Consider the following 17,561-nt stretch of genomic DNA (forward strand, 5'->3'; position numbering starts at 1 on the left):
GGTCCTGGATTGTTCTCAGTGTCCCTGGCTAGAAGAAGTCGTCAAGAAATGACCACCGGGGAGTTATTTCTCGGTGTAGAAAAAAACGGTGTTGTTGTATATGTTGTACTGAGAGATGTGGTACTTGCCCGAGCAACCGAAGCCACTCCCAGGTTCTCGGGCCCCGTGAACCTGGGAGTGGAGAGAATGGAATGAAGTGCTTGTTGGAGATATGTAAGAAGGCAAGGAAGAATGAAACTGTGCCAGCGGAGTGGAAAAAGGCCATGATTGTACCCCTGTACAAAAATAAGGGTGAGTGAAGTGAGTGCAAGAATTATCGTGGCATAAGTTTATTGAGTATGGTAGGGAAGGTATATGGAAGAATCACTGTAGAGAAAGGAGGAGAAATATTAGAAGTACTAGTGAGTGATGAACAGGGTGGCTTTAGGAGTGGCAGAGGATGTGTTGATCAAATACAGTATTTGCAGTGAGACAGATAGCAGAGAAGGCTTGTGAGAAAGACCATATGACATTCATGGATCTGGGAAAAGCATATGACAAAGTGAACAGAAAAGGATTGTGGAAAGTTTTGCACATGTACGGTGTAGATGGTAAGCTGCTACGTACCGTCAAGAGTTTTTTTGGTGGTAGTGAAGCATGTGTAAGGGTTCATGGGCATCTAAGTGAATGGTTCACGATTGATGTGGACGTGCGACAAGGTTGTGTGATGTCCCCATGGTTGTTCAATATATATATATATATATATATATATATATATATATATATATATATATATATATATATATATATTGGCAGGGTTATGAGAGAGGTAAAAACAAAAGTAATGGAGAGGAGGATAGTGTTGGTAATGAATGGTGATGGATGGAATATCTCAAATTTGTTGTATGCTGATAATGCAGTACAACTTGCAAATACTAAACAAGAACTCGGTAGGCTAGTGCAGAGTTTTGCTGATGTCTGTGAGCATCGTGCCTTGAGAGTAAATGTAGAAAAGAGTAAAGTGATGGTTATTGAGAAAGAAGGTGAATCCCAGTGCAATGTTACAGTGAAGGAAGAGAGACTAGAATTGGTGAGAGAGTTCAAATACCTGGGTACAGTGATAGAAAAGAGAGGAAAATGTGCAAAAGAAGTGGAAAGTAGAGTGACACAAGGAAGAAAAGTAGCTGGTGCAATGAAGGCCTTGATAAGAAACAGAGGCTTGAGTGTTGCCGCTGCATAAGACTTACATGAAGGAGTGTTAGTGGGATCTTTAACATATGGATGTGAGACTATGGTGTGGCATGAAAATGAAAAGTCAAGAGTAAGAGCACAGGAGATGGGACTGCTGAGGAATGTGTGTGGAGTACAGAGGGTGGATAGGATACAAAATAATGTGATTTTTGAAATATATGGAGTTAGGAAGTCTGTGGACACCAGAATTGAAGAGAGTGTATAGAGATGGTATGGTCATGTGGAGAGAATGGTTAACAGTAGAGTGGTGAAAAAGGCATATCTGTGCGAATTTGAAGGAGGGAGGAGGTGAGGTAGGCCAAGGAGAAGGTGGAGAGATGTGATGGATGAGTGTGTGAGAACGAGAGGTTAGGAAGTTTGTGAGACTGGGGAACTGACAGGAGATTGAGCTGACTGGATGAATGTTGTGAGGAGAAGTGCATGATCAGGGATTTGGCACCCTTTTTTAATGTGGCAGCATCTGGTTTGACTCTATTGGGTACGTTTATGTGAGGCTACATAATGTGGTGAATGTTTTTGGCGTATCTGATAGAGCCAGGATTCCGGAGGCTTGAATGATAGTGAATGGAAGCGTGGCCCATTAGATTGAGCAAATTTGGGCTGTCTGGACATTGCTACTCCTCATCCTGCCCTTGGGTGGGAAAGGAGGTCCGGATAATGATGATGATGAATTCCATTTTTGCACATTTGACTCCACTTGTAGCATTTACCTAGATCTTTTAGTAATTCCTTACAACAATTTACTCCTTTAATATGTTTCATAATTTTTGTATCATCAGCAAATAAACTCATATAAGTATTCAGCCCTTCAAGCATGTCATTTATATGTATCAAGAACATAATTGGGGCCACCACCGAATCCTGGGGCACTCCACTAGTTACCTTTTTCCATTGGGAAAACTTGTCTCTTATTATGGTTCTTATTTGTCTTTCTGTCAAATAATTTTCCATCCATTTCAACAATTTCTTGTGTACACATAAATAGGTTTTTGGTTTCCATAATAGTCTGCTATGTGATACTCTATCAAAAGCCTTTTTTAAACCCTGGTAAATACAGTCTGCCAATCCTTCCATTTCTTGAACAATGTCTGTCACTCTACAATGGAAGCTCAACATGTTCGTAACACACGACAACCCTTCTCTGAATCCAAATTGCTTGGGCGTTATTATCATATACCCTTCAAGGAATTTTAGCCATCTTTTTCTAATGACATTTTCACACAGTTTGTAGACAGTTCTAGTGAGGGACACTGGTCTATAGTTCAGCAGGTCCTTCCTGTCACCACCTTTATAAATCGGAACCATATTCACTCTTTTCCATTCAGTAGGTAGATCCCACTTTCTATGGAAAACCTTATAATATCATAGATGGGCCTTATTGCCTTTCTCACATTTGTATCCTTCGTCAGCTAAAGTACAGTATCTCATTTCTCTCAGTTACTACTGTTTCCAATTTCATGGATTACATCTTTTTTATAAGTTCTGGGAATTCCTTTTCTGTTACTTATACCGAGTATAAGTGGCTGGGGAATGGCTGGGAGGAGGGAGGTGAGAAGACAGGAAGAAATCAGTAGGACAGAAGTTGTGGAAGCAAATGAAGAAAGTTAAATTGGGGAAAGCCCCAGGAATTGATGGAGTCTGTAGTGAAATACTGAAGCATGGGGGAGAGATAGTAGTAGAATGGATGTGGAAGATGTGCAGATTGGCCTAGGAGGAAGGTAGAGTCCCGGAGGATTGGAAGTCAGGTATAATTATTCCCTTGTACAAAGGAAAAGGGGAAAAAGAAGTGTGTGGTAATCAAAGGGGCATTTGTCTTCTTAGCATAATAGGAAAAGTGTATGATAGGATACTTATTGACAGAGTTAGAGAAAGAACAGAGGAATTAGTTGGAGAAGAACAGGGAGGCTTTAGGAAGGGAAGAGGTTGTGTAGATCAGATATTCATTCTTAGATCTTTAGTGGAAAAGTTTCTAGAGAAAGGAAGGAAGCTGTATGCTGCTTTCATGGATTTGGAGAAAGCATATGACAGGGTGGATAGACAAGGATCGTGGAAAGTATTAAGAATATATGGAGTAGATGGGAAATTGCTGAATGCTTTGAAAAGTTTTTATGATGGTGCTAAGGCTGCAGTGCATGTGGATGGTGAACTGAGTGAATTTTTCTCTTTGAAGGTTGGGTTGAAACAGGGATGTGTCATGTCTCCATGGTTGTTCAATCTGTACATGGGTGGGTAATAAAAGAGATACAAGGTTGGGTAGTGGATGTTGGACTGGCCCTGGTGAGAGAGGGTAGTGTTTGGAAACTCCCTGTACTGTTGTTTGCAGATGATACCGTGTTGTTGAGTGAAGACGAAGGGGAGCTGCAAGGCTTGGTGGATGAATTTGGGAGAGTGTGTAAGAAACGGAATCTAAAGATGAATGTAGGCAAGAGTAAAGTGATGGTCTTTGAGAGAGGCGAAGTCAATGAATGTACAGTGAGGTTGGATGGATAGGAATTGGAAAATGTGAGTACGTTTAAGTACTTGGGTTGTGTGATGAGTAAGGATGGAGGTTTGGAGGGTGAAGTGCTCGAAAGGGTTCAGCAGGGAAGAAGGGTTGCTGGTTCCTTGAAAGCAGTGATAAGAAACAGGGAAGTGAGCATGGAAGTGAAAAAATTACTACATGACAGTATTGTGATACCAACTCTAACGTATGAAAGTGAAGCTTGGACCTTGTTGGAAGGACACAAGGCAAGAGTGAGAGCAGTGGAAATGAGTTATGTAAGAGGAGCCTGTGGAGTCACATGGAGACAGGCTGACAAATGAGGATATAAAGGAGCGTTGTGATGTGGATGTGATAGGAAGCGTTAGGAGGAATACACTGAGGTGGTTTGGCCATGTGGAGAAGATGGAGGGTGAAAGACTGACAAAGAGAGCGTATGTGTGAGTTGGAGGGGGGGAGAGGGAGGAGGAGGCCGAGGATGAGATGGAGGGATGGGGTGGAGAGGTATATGAGAGAGGGGGGTGTGAGTTGGGAACAGGGCAAGGAAATGGCGGGGGACAGGGCAACGTGGAGACGATTTGTTTGTGGCCACTTCAAACGGGATTGAGGCGTCTGGCAATAGATAGATAGATAGAATTTATTATTCATTATGTTACAAATTTCCATTTCGTTTTCATATATTACATCACCATCTCTCAGTCTTACTATGCAGTTCTTTGTTCTCATTTTACAATTAACAAACCTGTAGAGCAGCCTGGGCTATTTCTTTGCTTTTATTAATTGTATCCTTCTCGTATTTTTGTTCCTCCGCCCTTCTTACTTGTACATATTCATATCTTACTTCTTTGTACTCTTTCCAAGCTTTTTCCGTCTATCTTTTTCTTACTTTATCCCATGCTCTGTTCCTAATTTCAGGTGCCTCCCTACATCTTTTATTGAACCCATCTTTCTTTCTGTCTTCCTTTTTTGCAGCAATTCTAGGAACATAGTTTTCAACTCCATCCTCATATATTTTCATGAAGATATTATGTTTCTCCTGGATATTTTCCCCCCTCTCCATTTCACTCCACTCCATATTTCCAAAATATTGTCTTAAGGAGTCAGAAGCTGCTTTCCCATAGTTATATCTATTTTGTCGATATGTCTCTTCTCTTTCTCCCATGTCCCCAAACAATACTGCCATCTCCATAACCATGTGGTTACTCATTCCTAGGGGGATATGGTACTGTATTTTCTGTATATCATTACAGCTGTATTTTCTGTATATCATTACAGCTGTATTTTCTGTATATCATTACAGCTCATTGTAAAAATCAGATCCAATCTTGTTGGTGTATCCTCTCCTCTAATTCTTGTATTTTTTTAACCAACTGTATTAACATGTTTTCCGTTATCAGCTCCATCAGTCTCTACCTCCAGGTTTTCACATTGTTCCCTGTTTGGATTCTTTTCCAATCATCCTCTCTACAGTTAAAATCACCCAGTAGCTGCAATCTGTTTCTCTGCTCAGTTATCTTCCTAATATCTAGAGACTCACTCATTAACTGTTTATACCCATCCCTATTCCATGTCCTGATCCTTGGTGGCATGTACATCACTACTGTGTCCAACTTTCCTCCATGTTCTTCCACTATTTCCACTCCCAGTATATACACTTTCGTTTTTTCTCAATGTACCCTTTTTGCATCATCAGTCATAATCATCGCTCCTCCTCCAAACTTTCCTTTTCTGTCTTTCCTCCACACATTATAATCTTTCCAACCAAGCACATTTGCATCGAATTCACTCTCTAATTAGTTTCAGCTAAACCTACCACTTCTGACTTCTTTTCCCAAATATAGTCACCAAGTTCTAGTTATTTCATTAGCAATCCATCCACATTTGTATACGTTACCTTTATCATATAAGCCTGAGTGTTCGTAATGACTTCCTTATTTGCTCTAACTTTACTTAGGCCTCCCAAATCATTTTGTACATTTCTCTTTAGTCCTTCTTTATGTACCACTTCTTGAGTTTCATATCCTTCACTCTCCCAAAAAAACACTTCTCTTTGTCCCTCTAATCTTCCCTCTTTTTTGTTTTAGCCTTTTCCAGCAGTGTTTTTAGTTTAGTTCTTTTAGCTGAGTTTAGATCTTTCTTATCATTTTTTTTTTTTTTTTTTTTTTTTTTTAAATATAGATTTTCATCATCACTCAGCGAATGTGGTGCTCCCAACACATCTTTTGCCACATTTTTATTTGTAAATTTTATCTGGTTGGGCCTAACATTAGGTCCTTCTGTATTACCTAATTGTATTTACCTAATTGTGATAGACAGGAAATGAGCTACGCTCATGGGGTCCTGTCTGTTTCTCAATAAGTCAAATTTTGCTCCAAACTCGTTTAAGTTTTTAGACTGGACGATCTCTTTGTCCAGGCTATTCCACAGGTCTGTACATCTGTAAGGAAAACTATACTTCCTGATAACCTTCAAGCAGCTTGGCTTCCTCAATTTCATTCCGTGTCTTCTTGTTACTCTCGTATCCCATACAAACAGATCTCCTCTGTCAGTTTCATCTACTCCCATCATGGTCCTGAACACTGCAATCATGTCGTCCCTCATGCTTCTTTCCTGTAAGGAAGGCAAATCCAGCTTTTCCAGTCTCTCTCTGTACGACATCTGCCAGACTAGGGACCATCTTGGTTGCTGTTGCTATTCTCTCAATCTTGTTCATATTTTTGTTTTTGTGTGGGGACCACACTACTGCTGCATATTTTAACCTGGGGCAGATCATGGCCACTATTAATTTTTTCATCATCTCCTCATCCATATAATGAAATGCTACTCTTATATTAGTCAAGAGTTTATATGTCTCTCTAACTATCTTGTTAATATGTTTTTCAGGTGACAAACTAACCTGGACCAGCACTCCCTAATCTTTCTCTTCTCTCACTTTTGTGATTGGTTCATTACCCATCAAATAATTCAGTGATGGCCTCTTGGTACTTTTACCAATTTCCAACATTTTACATTTCTTGGCATTGAATTTCATTTCCCACGTCCGGCTCCAACCGTGTATCCTATCCAGATCCTCCTGCAGCATTTTACAATCCTCCTCAACCTCTACCTTCCTCAAGATCTTTGTGTCATCAGCAAACAGACTTGCATAACTGTTCATTCCATCTACCATATCATTTACGTAAATCAGGAACTTTACTGGTGCCAACACCGAGCCCTGTGGGACTCCACTTGTTACTTCACTCCATCCAGACATCCTATCCTTTATTACTGTCCTTATTTGTCTCTCTCAAAAAAGACTCATCCATTCCAGGAGGTTTCCCTTCAGTCCTCTTATTTGCTCTAGTTTCCACATTAGTCTCTTATGGGGTACCTTGTCGAAGGCCTTCCTCAAATCTAAATACACACAATCCACCCAACCATCTCTCTCCCGTAGCGCGTCAATCGCTCTTGAGTAAAAGCTCAAAAAGTTAGAAACACATGACCTTCCACTTCTGAATCCAATCTGACTTTCAGCCAAAATATTCATCTCTTCCAGATATTTTATCCATCAATCTTTCAGGATTATCTCTCACAATTTTGTGACCATGCTGGTTAGGGATGCTGGTCTATAATTCAGGGGTTCTTCCCTGTTTTGTCCCTTATAAATTGGTACCACATTTGCCGTCTTCCATTCTTGAGACACTTTTCCCTCTTCCTGAGAACACAATTAAACTGTGAATCTTATCTGCCAGTTGTTCTCTGTATTCCCTCAGTACCCAGTTAGAGATTCCATCTGGTCCTGGGGCTTTCCTTACATCTTAAATTTCCTGTAATTTATACACTTCCTGTACTTCCACTTTTATATCTTCTATCACTACATTTCTAGTCACTCCCTCCCCTTCCACAAACTCCTTTTCATTAGTGAAAACCGAATGGAAACATTTGTTCATTATTTCAGCTTGCATCGCTGCATCTTTGTAGACCTCTCTTTCTACTTTCAGTTTGGTGATTCCTTCCTTTTGTATTAGTTAGCCATTGACAAATCTATAAAACAATTTGGGTTCATCCTTACTTTTGTCTATTATACCTTTTTCAAAATTCCTTTCTTCCTCTCTGCATATTCTTGTGTATTCATTTCTAGTTCTTTTATATTCTTCCTTTGTTCTGTTATTACCTCTCTTTCTCCAGTTGTTCCATGCTGTCTCTCTCTCTTTTTTTACTATCATACACCTTCTGTTAAACCACTCCTTTTTCCTGTTTTCTTTCTGCCTTACTTTTGGCACAAACTTTGCCACTCCCGAATTATAGAGGTCTAGAAAGATATCCTACTTCCTCTGTATCTCTCTTGTTTCTCTGAATTTTCTCCAATCCGCATTTTTGAAAAATTTTCTGAAGCCTGTAAAGTCTGCTTTCCCAAAGTTGTATCTTCCCTGCCTATAATGCTTGTGTCTTGGCACCACGTTTCCTATTATCATCTGGAACTCAATGACCACATGATCACTTTTTCCTATAGGACACAGGTATTTCAAAGATTCTATTATATCGGGTTCTTTGGTAAACAGTAAGTCTAATCTTGCTGGTGTGCCCTCACCTCGGAACCGTGTCTCTTCTTTGACCCATTGCGTTATCACATTCCTCATAGTTATACAGTATTTAATAATATAGTGCCCCACGAATCTTTGCTGCTTCCTGAGTCCCATATCTCCCAGTTCACCTCTTTACAGTTAAGTCACCCATTAAAATTGTATTGTTGCATTTCTCAATCATTTTCTGCAGGTAACTAACCATGTCTGACAACATCTCCTGGTATTCATCATCATTCCATGCTCTTGTCTTAGGGGGAACATACACTACTGCCATATCTTTCTTGCTATTCTCTCCAACTTCTAATTTCGTATTTATCACTTCAGCCCTGCCTTCTCCCATTTCCACGGTAACTACATTTATGTTGTTCTTCGCTGCTATCATCACTCCTCCTCCCGTTTTTTCTTTTCTGTCATTTCTCCACAGTTTGTATTTACTATCTCCCATATGGACATCAATATCTTCTCTTAACTTGGTCTCTACAAAGCATATAACATCTGGTTCATGTACCCTCAAGAAATCGTTGATTTCTAACCTTGCCGATATTAAACCATCAACATTAGTATATACCACCTTCAAATTATTTTTGATGTTTTTTATACCCTGTTGTCTCCTCTCCGCCGATACCACTTCCTCAATTAGTGATCCATAACTCTCCAAAAAAACACAGTCTTCTCTTCTTCTGTTCTCTGTTCATTTTTTGCCTTTGCTTCCTTTACTAACTCCTTTATTTTAGCTCTTTCTTCCTCATTTGTATCTCTCCTTATCCAAATATTTTTGAAATCTTCTTTGTCTGATAATTTCCACGTTCTATTGATGATTTAATTTACCATTGCCTGAGACTTAAACTTTACCTTCAATGGCCTCGCCCCTCCTTCCTTGTACTTTCCTAACTTACACACTTCTTTAATCTCTTCTTGAGCTTCATTGTTACCCTCCATAACTACTGACATTATTTCTTTAATCTTACTCAGTTCTTCTCTTTCTCTTTCTGATCTTACTGTCATACATTTTTCTTTTAGTCCTGAAATTATTACACACTTTTTCTTATCTGCTACATCCCTGGCTGAAGATTCTCTACTTCTCAGTACCCTAACCACTTCCTTCTCCACCTTTTCCATGCTTTGTTGTTCTATAATCTCTTTAAAATTTACTGTTCCTTCCTCCTGAATTTTCTTCCACCCATTTTGTTGCTCCTTGATTTCCTTGATGTCCTCATCTTGCATCCTTGATTTGGATTCATCTGTGTGTGTGTGTGTGTGTGTGTGTGTGTGTGTGTGTGTGTGTGTGTGTGTGTGTATTTACCTAATTGTATTTACCTAATTGTGATATACAGGAAATGAGCTACGCTTATGGGGTCCCGTCTGTGTTTCTAAATTAGTCAAATTTTGCTTTAAACTCAATCAAGTTTTGAGACTGGACGATCTCTTTGTCCAGGCTATTCCACAGGTCTGTGCATCTATAAAGAAAACTATATTTCTTGATATACTTCAAGCAGCTTGGCTTCTTGTGTGTGTATATGTATTTACCTAGTTGTGATATACAGGAATTGAGCTACGCTCGTGGGGTCCCATCTCATTTCCTCAATAAGTCAGATTTTGCTTTGAACTCATTTAAGTTTTTAGACTGGATGGCCACTTTGTCCAGGCTGTTCCACAGGTCTGTGCATCTATGTGGAAAGCAATATTTCTTGATATCCTTCAAGCAACTTGGCTTTTTGAGTTTCATTCTGTGTCCTTTTGTTACTCTCCCATACCATACAAACATCTTTTCTATCAATTTTATCTACTCCCATCACGACCCTGAACACTGCAATCATGTTGCCTCTCTCTCTCCTTTCTTCTAAGGAAGGCATATCCAGCTTTTCCAGCCTTTCTCCGTACGACAGATCTGCCAAGCTGGGGACCATCTTGGTTGCTGTTCTTTGTATTCTCTCGATCTTGTTTATATCTTTCTTTTTGTGTGGGGACCACACTACTGCCGCATATTCCACCCTGGGGTGGATCATGGCCACTATCAATTTTTCCATCATCTCCTCATCCATGTAATGGAATGCCACTCTTATGTTAGTCAATCAAGTGTGTGTGTGTGTGTGTGTGTGTGTGTGTGTGTGTGTGTGTGTGTGTGTGTGTGTGCATACACATGCACTCAGGCAGTGTGAGTGAAGAAACTTTTAAGACTGAAACAATGGCATTGCAGATAGAAAGATGGGAGAGTAGCTTGAATAACAATACAAGCAGTCATATCTGCTGGGAAATTAACAGACAGTGGTAATAATTTGAACAACATCATAACTCGGCAAGCTGTCATTCAGTGTAAAGTTCAGGAATTGTAATTGAAACCTCCCCCCATATTAGTTTGTAGAGAATTTTAGTGTGCATTTTAGAGAATATTTAGCATGATGTTTCTTCTATCACCTTGATGCTAGTAGCCAAATATAAAGACCTTCATATTTCTCAATTCGTAGGTGACTTCATTGGTTTGGAAGTCAAAGAACCATATTCTTAACAAGTAAGGAAGCTCCCCAGCACCTCTTCCTTACCAGTTTATTTTCATATACTGTATATGAGGAGCTGAGAGGAACAAGGTCGCATATACCATTTTTTTAAAAAGGAGATAATGAAGCCTAAAGTTAGAGAAATGGCATTCAATGAAGAAGAGGAAAATCAGAGAGGAGTTTGTGTCAGTGTCTAGCTTAGACATCCATTTATTTTTTTGTACAATCTATTATCAACATGAAAGGAAAAAAACTCATATTGTAACCCTCAGTAAAAAACAAAACATTGTGTTTATCATAAATTTGTGGATAATACTGAATGCAATACAGGCAAAAGATATCTGCACTAAATGGGATTTTCAATCTTAATGCTTCATTCACAAGGCCTTACATCCACTAGGCTTGATTATTTCCTTTTTAAAAAGATGGCATATGCGACCTTGTTCCTCTCGGCTCCTCATATATAGCATGTTGATATTCTCTTGATTGCTATTTATGGAATTTATGTTGATTTTAAAAAGTTTTAAACAACAAACAATAGCATATCACTGTAGTGCTGCACATACAATAAATTACTAAGAAAGAGTTACTAGAATTCTCCTATGCTAATGAGACTAGAACCCAAAGTCTTAGCTGAGTGGTGATGCATTATGTTATAGTAGTTGGGGGGGGGGGGAATGTTTCATTTTTGAAGGCTTCAACATGCTTGCTTGCATCAGCCTTGGTCGCCTAATGGTAACTCTCCATGCCACCCGATCTCTAGTAGCCTCCCTAGTCAGTCCCTTATTTCTGAGGCCATGTTCTGTATTTAATATATAGAATAGGCTACAGGTATGTACATCATACAATGCTAAAAGTACTGTATGGATGCATGTTAATATTATCAGATTGTTGGGATCAAGTTTGTCCAGAAAATTCTGTCAGTACAATGTCTGTCTATCTATCAATAGCCCAACGCCCTAGTCCTGCAAAGGGTGGCCGCAGACAAAACTCCTTCAAGTTGCTCTGTCACCCACCATTTGACTACCCTCCCCCCAACTCACTCACCCCTCCCTCATATACCTCTCAACTTAATCCCTCCACTTCATCCTCAGTTGACCCCTCCCTCTCCCTCCCTCCACCTCACCTACATACACCCTCTTAGTCAGTCTTTCATTCTCCATTCTCTCCACATGTCCAAACCACCTCAGTGTATTTCTCCTAATCTTCTCAACCATATCCACATCCACCCCACAACATTCCTTCACTTCTTCATTCATCAACCTGTCCCTCCATGTCACTCCACATGCTCCTCTCAAGTAACTCATTTCCACTGCTCTCACTCTTGACTTGTTCCCCTCTTGCAAGGTCCACACCTTGCTTCCATACGTCAGGGTAGGGATCACAATACTATCATGCAGTGACTTCTTCCATACTCACCTCCCTGTTTCTCATCACTGCTTTCAGTGAACCAACAACCTTCCTTCTCTGCTGTACCCTTTCACGCACTTCATCCTCCAAAATTCCATTCTTACTCATCATGCTACTCAAGTACTTGAATGCACTCATATTCTCCATATCCTCACCATCCAACCTCACTTTACATTCTGTGACTTCATTCCTCTCAAACACCGTAACCTTACTCTTGTTTACATTCACTTTCAGATTCCTCTTCCTACACATGCTCCGAAATTCATTCACCAAACCTTGCAACTCCCATTCATCTTCACTCAACAATAATGTATCATCAGTAAACAGCAACACTGGAATCTTCCAAATCTCACCCTCATTCATTAGAGCCACCCTCACATCCACTGCCGTACCTTGCACCTCCTTTACAACCCCATCCATGTATATATTAAACGGCCATGGAGACATCACACAACCCTGTTTCAGTCCCACATGGAGATCAAAGAACTCAGCTCACCATCCACTCGCACCATAGCCCTAGCTCCTTTGTACAGACTCTTCACAGCACTCAACAATTTCTCATGCACTCCATATATTCTTAATACTTTCCACATACCTTGCCTATCTATTCTGTCATAAGCTTTCTCCAAGTCCATGAAAGCAGCATACATTTTCTTTCCCTTCTCTAGATACTTCTCCACTAAACTTAGAACAAATATCTGATCTACACACCCTTTTCCCTTCCTAAATCATTTACCTCTTGTTCTTCTCCAACTAGCTCCTCTGTCATATGCCTAACCCTGTCAATGAGTATTCTACCATATATTTTTTCAGTCACACTAAGAAGGCAAATATCCCTATGGTTACCACATACTTCTCTCTTCCCTTTCAGTACAATGACAGATTAAAATAAAAAAATCAAAGATACAATTATCTGCAGAACTCTATGATATATCTCTTGCTTCCTGCAACCACCATCATATCTTCTAAAACACAGCTACATTTACTACTCTCGATTCCACCCTGTGCATTTCCTACTTGCATTTGATATCACCTTGTACATTTTCCACCACAACCAAATTTTTAGCTAGCTACACCGTTTATACCATCTCACACCTACTAAATTTAGTTCCAACTTCTATCTAGGATATACTTCTACAAGCACTGTATATACTTTTGCTTTGTGACTTGCTCCAAGACAATACTTACCTGGATTTAACTGAACTTTTTCACTTTCCATCATTACCAGTTTTAGCTACATGTTCAGCACCGCTCTTACACCATAGATATTGCATTCCACTTGCTGCCTTTTATAAAACCCTCATATTTATACTGTATATATATATCTGTGTATCTATATCTATCTAGCTATTAATCAATCTATCTATATATATACAGTATATATATATATATATATATATATATATATATATATATATATATATACATATTGCATTCTTCCCTGTCTTTGTGTCCAGGCTGCAGTGTTATTCTTCCACAGCCACCATGTATAATTTGACTCACTGCCTCCCTCCTACACAACAGCCATTACAGCCACCACTATCTTCCCCTGCTTGAGTTGTCATGATCTCTTGCAGATACTGGGCTGCCCAAAAAGTGTCTTCGAACCGCAAAGAATGATATGGCAACGGTTAATATTGGCAGTATGTGCAGGGTCCACCAGTTTAGTTGTCCATATCGGCACCGCGCTTGGCTCGGCTCCCATAGGCCCGCTGGATGAATGGCGTCATGCTTGTCTATACTCTTTTTTACTTTAACTTGCCCTGAAATTGCCATCTCTCTATCCTGAATGCTGATTTGTGCCAGTAAAGTTACTAGAATATGGTGCTATGGAAAGGAAGTAGAACCATAGCATAGTCTTTGTCTGCCATAGAGCTACATGCAGAAATGTGATGAGATGAAAATCTGGGACAAGTTAAGGTGAAGGAACTACAGTATAATATCTCCTTCTTTTCCTTCTCCTCATCTTCCTCAGTAAATAGTAAACTCTAACCCAGTGATTCCCCTTTAGCCTTTTCACAATGATGGCATCCTTTGAAATTTTATCCATGTTGTCTCCTGATGATCATGTGTAGTTTAGAGGAGAATTTTCAAACTGGGATGGCTAGTTATAGTCTTTATTAACGCCTTCATTTCTAAGGGGTTCTTCGAAGGGAATAAAATCATCTGGAGATAGCAAAGTGAAATTAATATAAAGGTACGTCATCTGATTCAAATGGTTAATTTACTAGCCTCATCAGGATGTAGTCCCTGAAGGCTACGTATTAAAATCATCTGGAGGTAGCAGGTATCATTGGATTGAAAGGATTAATATTACAGTTGAATCATCTGACTTCATTTGAGCCTCCTTAAAACCTATCTTGGATACATAATTACTGGGTTGGATTTGCTGACATTATTTCCTAGGTGTGGTTTACCTTTATATTGCATGCCTTTGCCTCTCCTGGTGTCCGTTTGTTTCTGTTTCTCAGAGCAGCACCACCCTGGTTGCACTCTGTATAAACCATATGCTCCTCCTCCCTAATCCTTAAAAAAAAAAAAAGAAAAATGCACCAACCAGATCTTTAAAACTATATTAAATTGCTATGGAGTATTAATTGTAATTTCTTGTTAACAGTTGAAGCTAAAGTTGAATGTCTCTCTTCCTGTATCGACATGAATCTCAAGTTATGTGTAACTCTCCATATATATTGTCTTCTGAATGTGTTTTTTACATACTTTCTCTCAAAAGTATTAAATAGTAATCTTTGTCTTTAATTATAAATGATATAGATGCAAGTTTGTTATCTGTGAACAAAAAAGACCATTTTAACTAAGGAAGAAATGTCACTAAGGCATGATTTAAAGAGGCAGAATATAAATCTGTGGGACTGAATGTGCAGCTTGGTTGATAGAACTGATAAACATAGCAGCTAAGCTCAGTTTTAACATTTTTGTAAAAATATTTGGCATACCAGTAGTTTATATGTTATTGGCTTCTGACAGCAGAGCATAAAGTGCTTGCCCTGTGCAGCTGCCTTAACTAGACTGCACATAACTAACAAAAGTAGTTTCAGCCAGTGTAGAAGACAGTTTGTAGCTCCAAAACATTTCTCGGTCATTCCCAGTTGATGCATTTTTATACAGTAATCTGATTATTCATTCCATTGCTGAGTTTCTTGTATTTAAAGTCAGTAATTACGTTTTTGACTGTAAGCCTTGCACTCCCTAGATCACTAATTTCCAACACACCCTTGCAGATCTGCCAAGCGGACTACGTCTTTTCCCGTCCGGCAAGTTTCAGCAAATGAGAGTGTGTTGAGGGCCCGAGGCCCGGCGTCATCCATGCGCCCCAACCACATGAGCATGAGGTGTTGATAGACTTAGTGGTTGAGGGCTTATCAGCGCATCTTAACTGACCAGTGTTGTAAGAAGAGAATAAACCGATGGATCACTCTGATGAGGTGTTAACAGATTAGGGTGGCTGAGGGTCCAAATCAGCAAACCGTAACTGAACGGTAGTATTTCTTAAGTGAACAATGTTGTAGATGGAATACAATCCTTGAACACTGTTGCAGGTGGAATACAGTCCTTGGACAACTGTGATAGGTAGCAAGAGAGAGAATAAGTACTAGCTGCAGATTGCATTAATTTTATTGTACAAGACTCCAGTATAATCCTAAGAAGACTGAGAAATATACAGGTATCTTATTACGATGAATATGTAGGGATGGAGTGTAATGGAGGACTTTTCCAGTTCAGAATGAGATAATGATGACTGCATCAAATCTACATTACTAGTAGTCTCATATACTGATGTGTGAGGTTAACAACTTTATAACAGTTAAGTAAATGAAGATTTTGTGTTTCATTCCAAGCACGAACTCAGAAATGACGTAGAGACAGAATTGTTAGTGTGGCATGCTGTCCAAGGTTCCCATTGACTTGTACATGTAAATTATTATCCACATATGAAAAAAAGGTTGTCATGTAGTATGTAGATGGTGTGTAATTTGTATTAAAGCTGCAACTCAAAACACATTGTAAGAAGCAAAGTGACTCATCCATCTGTAATGATCTTTGCCAACAGCACACCCCAAAACAGACAGAAATAGTGCCATGAAATGGTGAGACCTCATCTTACCACTGTCAAGGTAGCAGAGACATATACATCCAGAAGTGTTTACATTTCACAAGCAATGCTGTAAAGTTTCTATCCACCTTATTGCAGTGGACCATAGCTCAGGTTGCACTTGTGTTGCATGTAGATGCTCCTAGTTTTTTCATCAGTCTGTGTTTGTAGCTTTGTACAGTATATCATTAGTGTGTGCCACGGAAATATGATTAATGTGAAAAATAACTTGTACCTGTATTGGAAAAGTTTGGCTTGGAATTCCAGTCTAGTCTCTTTGCTGTATTGAATTATCAAACATTGAGTGGCATCAGACTTTGCTCACAGATAGTCTGAAATCCTTAAGAGCAGTATTTTCTTATAGAATATGTGAATTAACTTAGAGCAAGATTTATCCCAGGCCATGTATTAGATGTTGATAGATGGATGCCAGTTCAGCTACTATTGTTTGCTGTTGACAATTGCTGAAGTGCCAACACTTGGAGCAGGGACCTTCTTAGCCTTTTAAATGTTTTATGTTTTAAACATTTTGACCCAAAACATTTTTATATTTTCCTCAATTTTTAGTATTTATGATACTTTCAGTACAACTCATGGTCTCATTATCTCAGGATATCCCCAGCCACTCTCTTCTCTAAAGTGCACTTTACTTCACTGTCTCCCCTAAGAAAGCTGACCCCTCAGTCTTCAAGAATCTCATGCCACATCACCCAAGTTGTAAGTGGCAGGAAGGTTTGATTGATGATTATATGCACATCTTGATGCTGGTTTATTGTCATGAAATATAAATTTGGTTACAAACTTGAGCAAGTAAACTGTTCATTGTTTAACCTAATACAGAGATCCATAGTGCTGAGATTACAGAGATCTGATGGTACTGTAATTTTCTTAAAACACTTCATTTACTGAAAGGTACTCCTGGAGTTTTTTATGACCAGTGACATCCCTTTGTGATATATTATTTACCTAACCCCTAGGCACGGGGGGACGCTTATGTCTAATGCGAAATTGGTGGGCCGGGGACACCGGGAGACAGCCGTAACCACAAGTGTTTTCGTGTCACAGTTTGAAGTGGCCATCACTTGATCTCATCACTAAAGGGTGGGGTGAGCCTCCCGGCACGTGAGGCAAGCATACCTTAGTTGTCTTTTGACTTTGCCAGGTGTAGGATGATGTTTTCTTAAGCCTCTCATCCGATTCTGTTCCTACTTCACGTGGACCCCTTGCTTCATCCACCCCTGCCAAGCGTCTTTCCAAGGATACTAGGAAAA

The 17,561-nt window shown here is 39.5% G+C and overlaps 1 protein-coding gene across 1 annotated transcript in view; it reads left to right on the plus strand.

Moving 5' to 3' along the window:
• Positions 1-16,082, plus strand: part of rdgB (retinal degeneration B) — a 303,195-nt gene extending 287,113 nt beyond the window's left edge. The window contains exon 26 of the mRNA XM_080267995.1: positions 15,419-16,082. Within this exon, the coding sequence (XP_080124121.1) occupies positions 15,419-15,536 (118 nt within the window). The 3' untranslated portion in view covers positions 15,537-16,082. The remainder of the gene's footprint in view (positions 1-15,418) is intronic.
• The last annotated feature ends 1,479 nt before the right edge of the window (positions 16,083-17,561 follow it).

The sequence above is a fragment of the Coenobita brevimanus genome, chromosome 26 (genome assembly GCF_032717465.1).
Source record: "Coenobita brevimanus isolate Jiangsu-jjx chromosome 26, ASM3271746v2, whole genome shotgun sequence".
Taxonomy (NCBI): domain Eukaryota; kingdom Metazoa; phylum Arthropoda; class Malacostraca; order Decapoda; family Coenobitidae; genus Coenobita; species Coenobita brevimanus.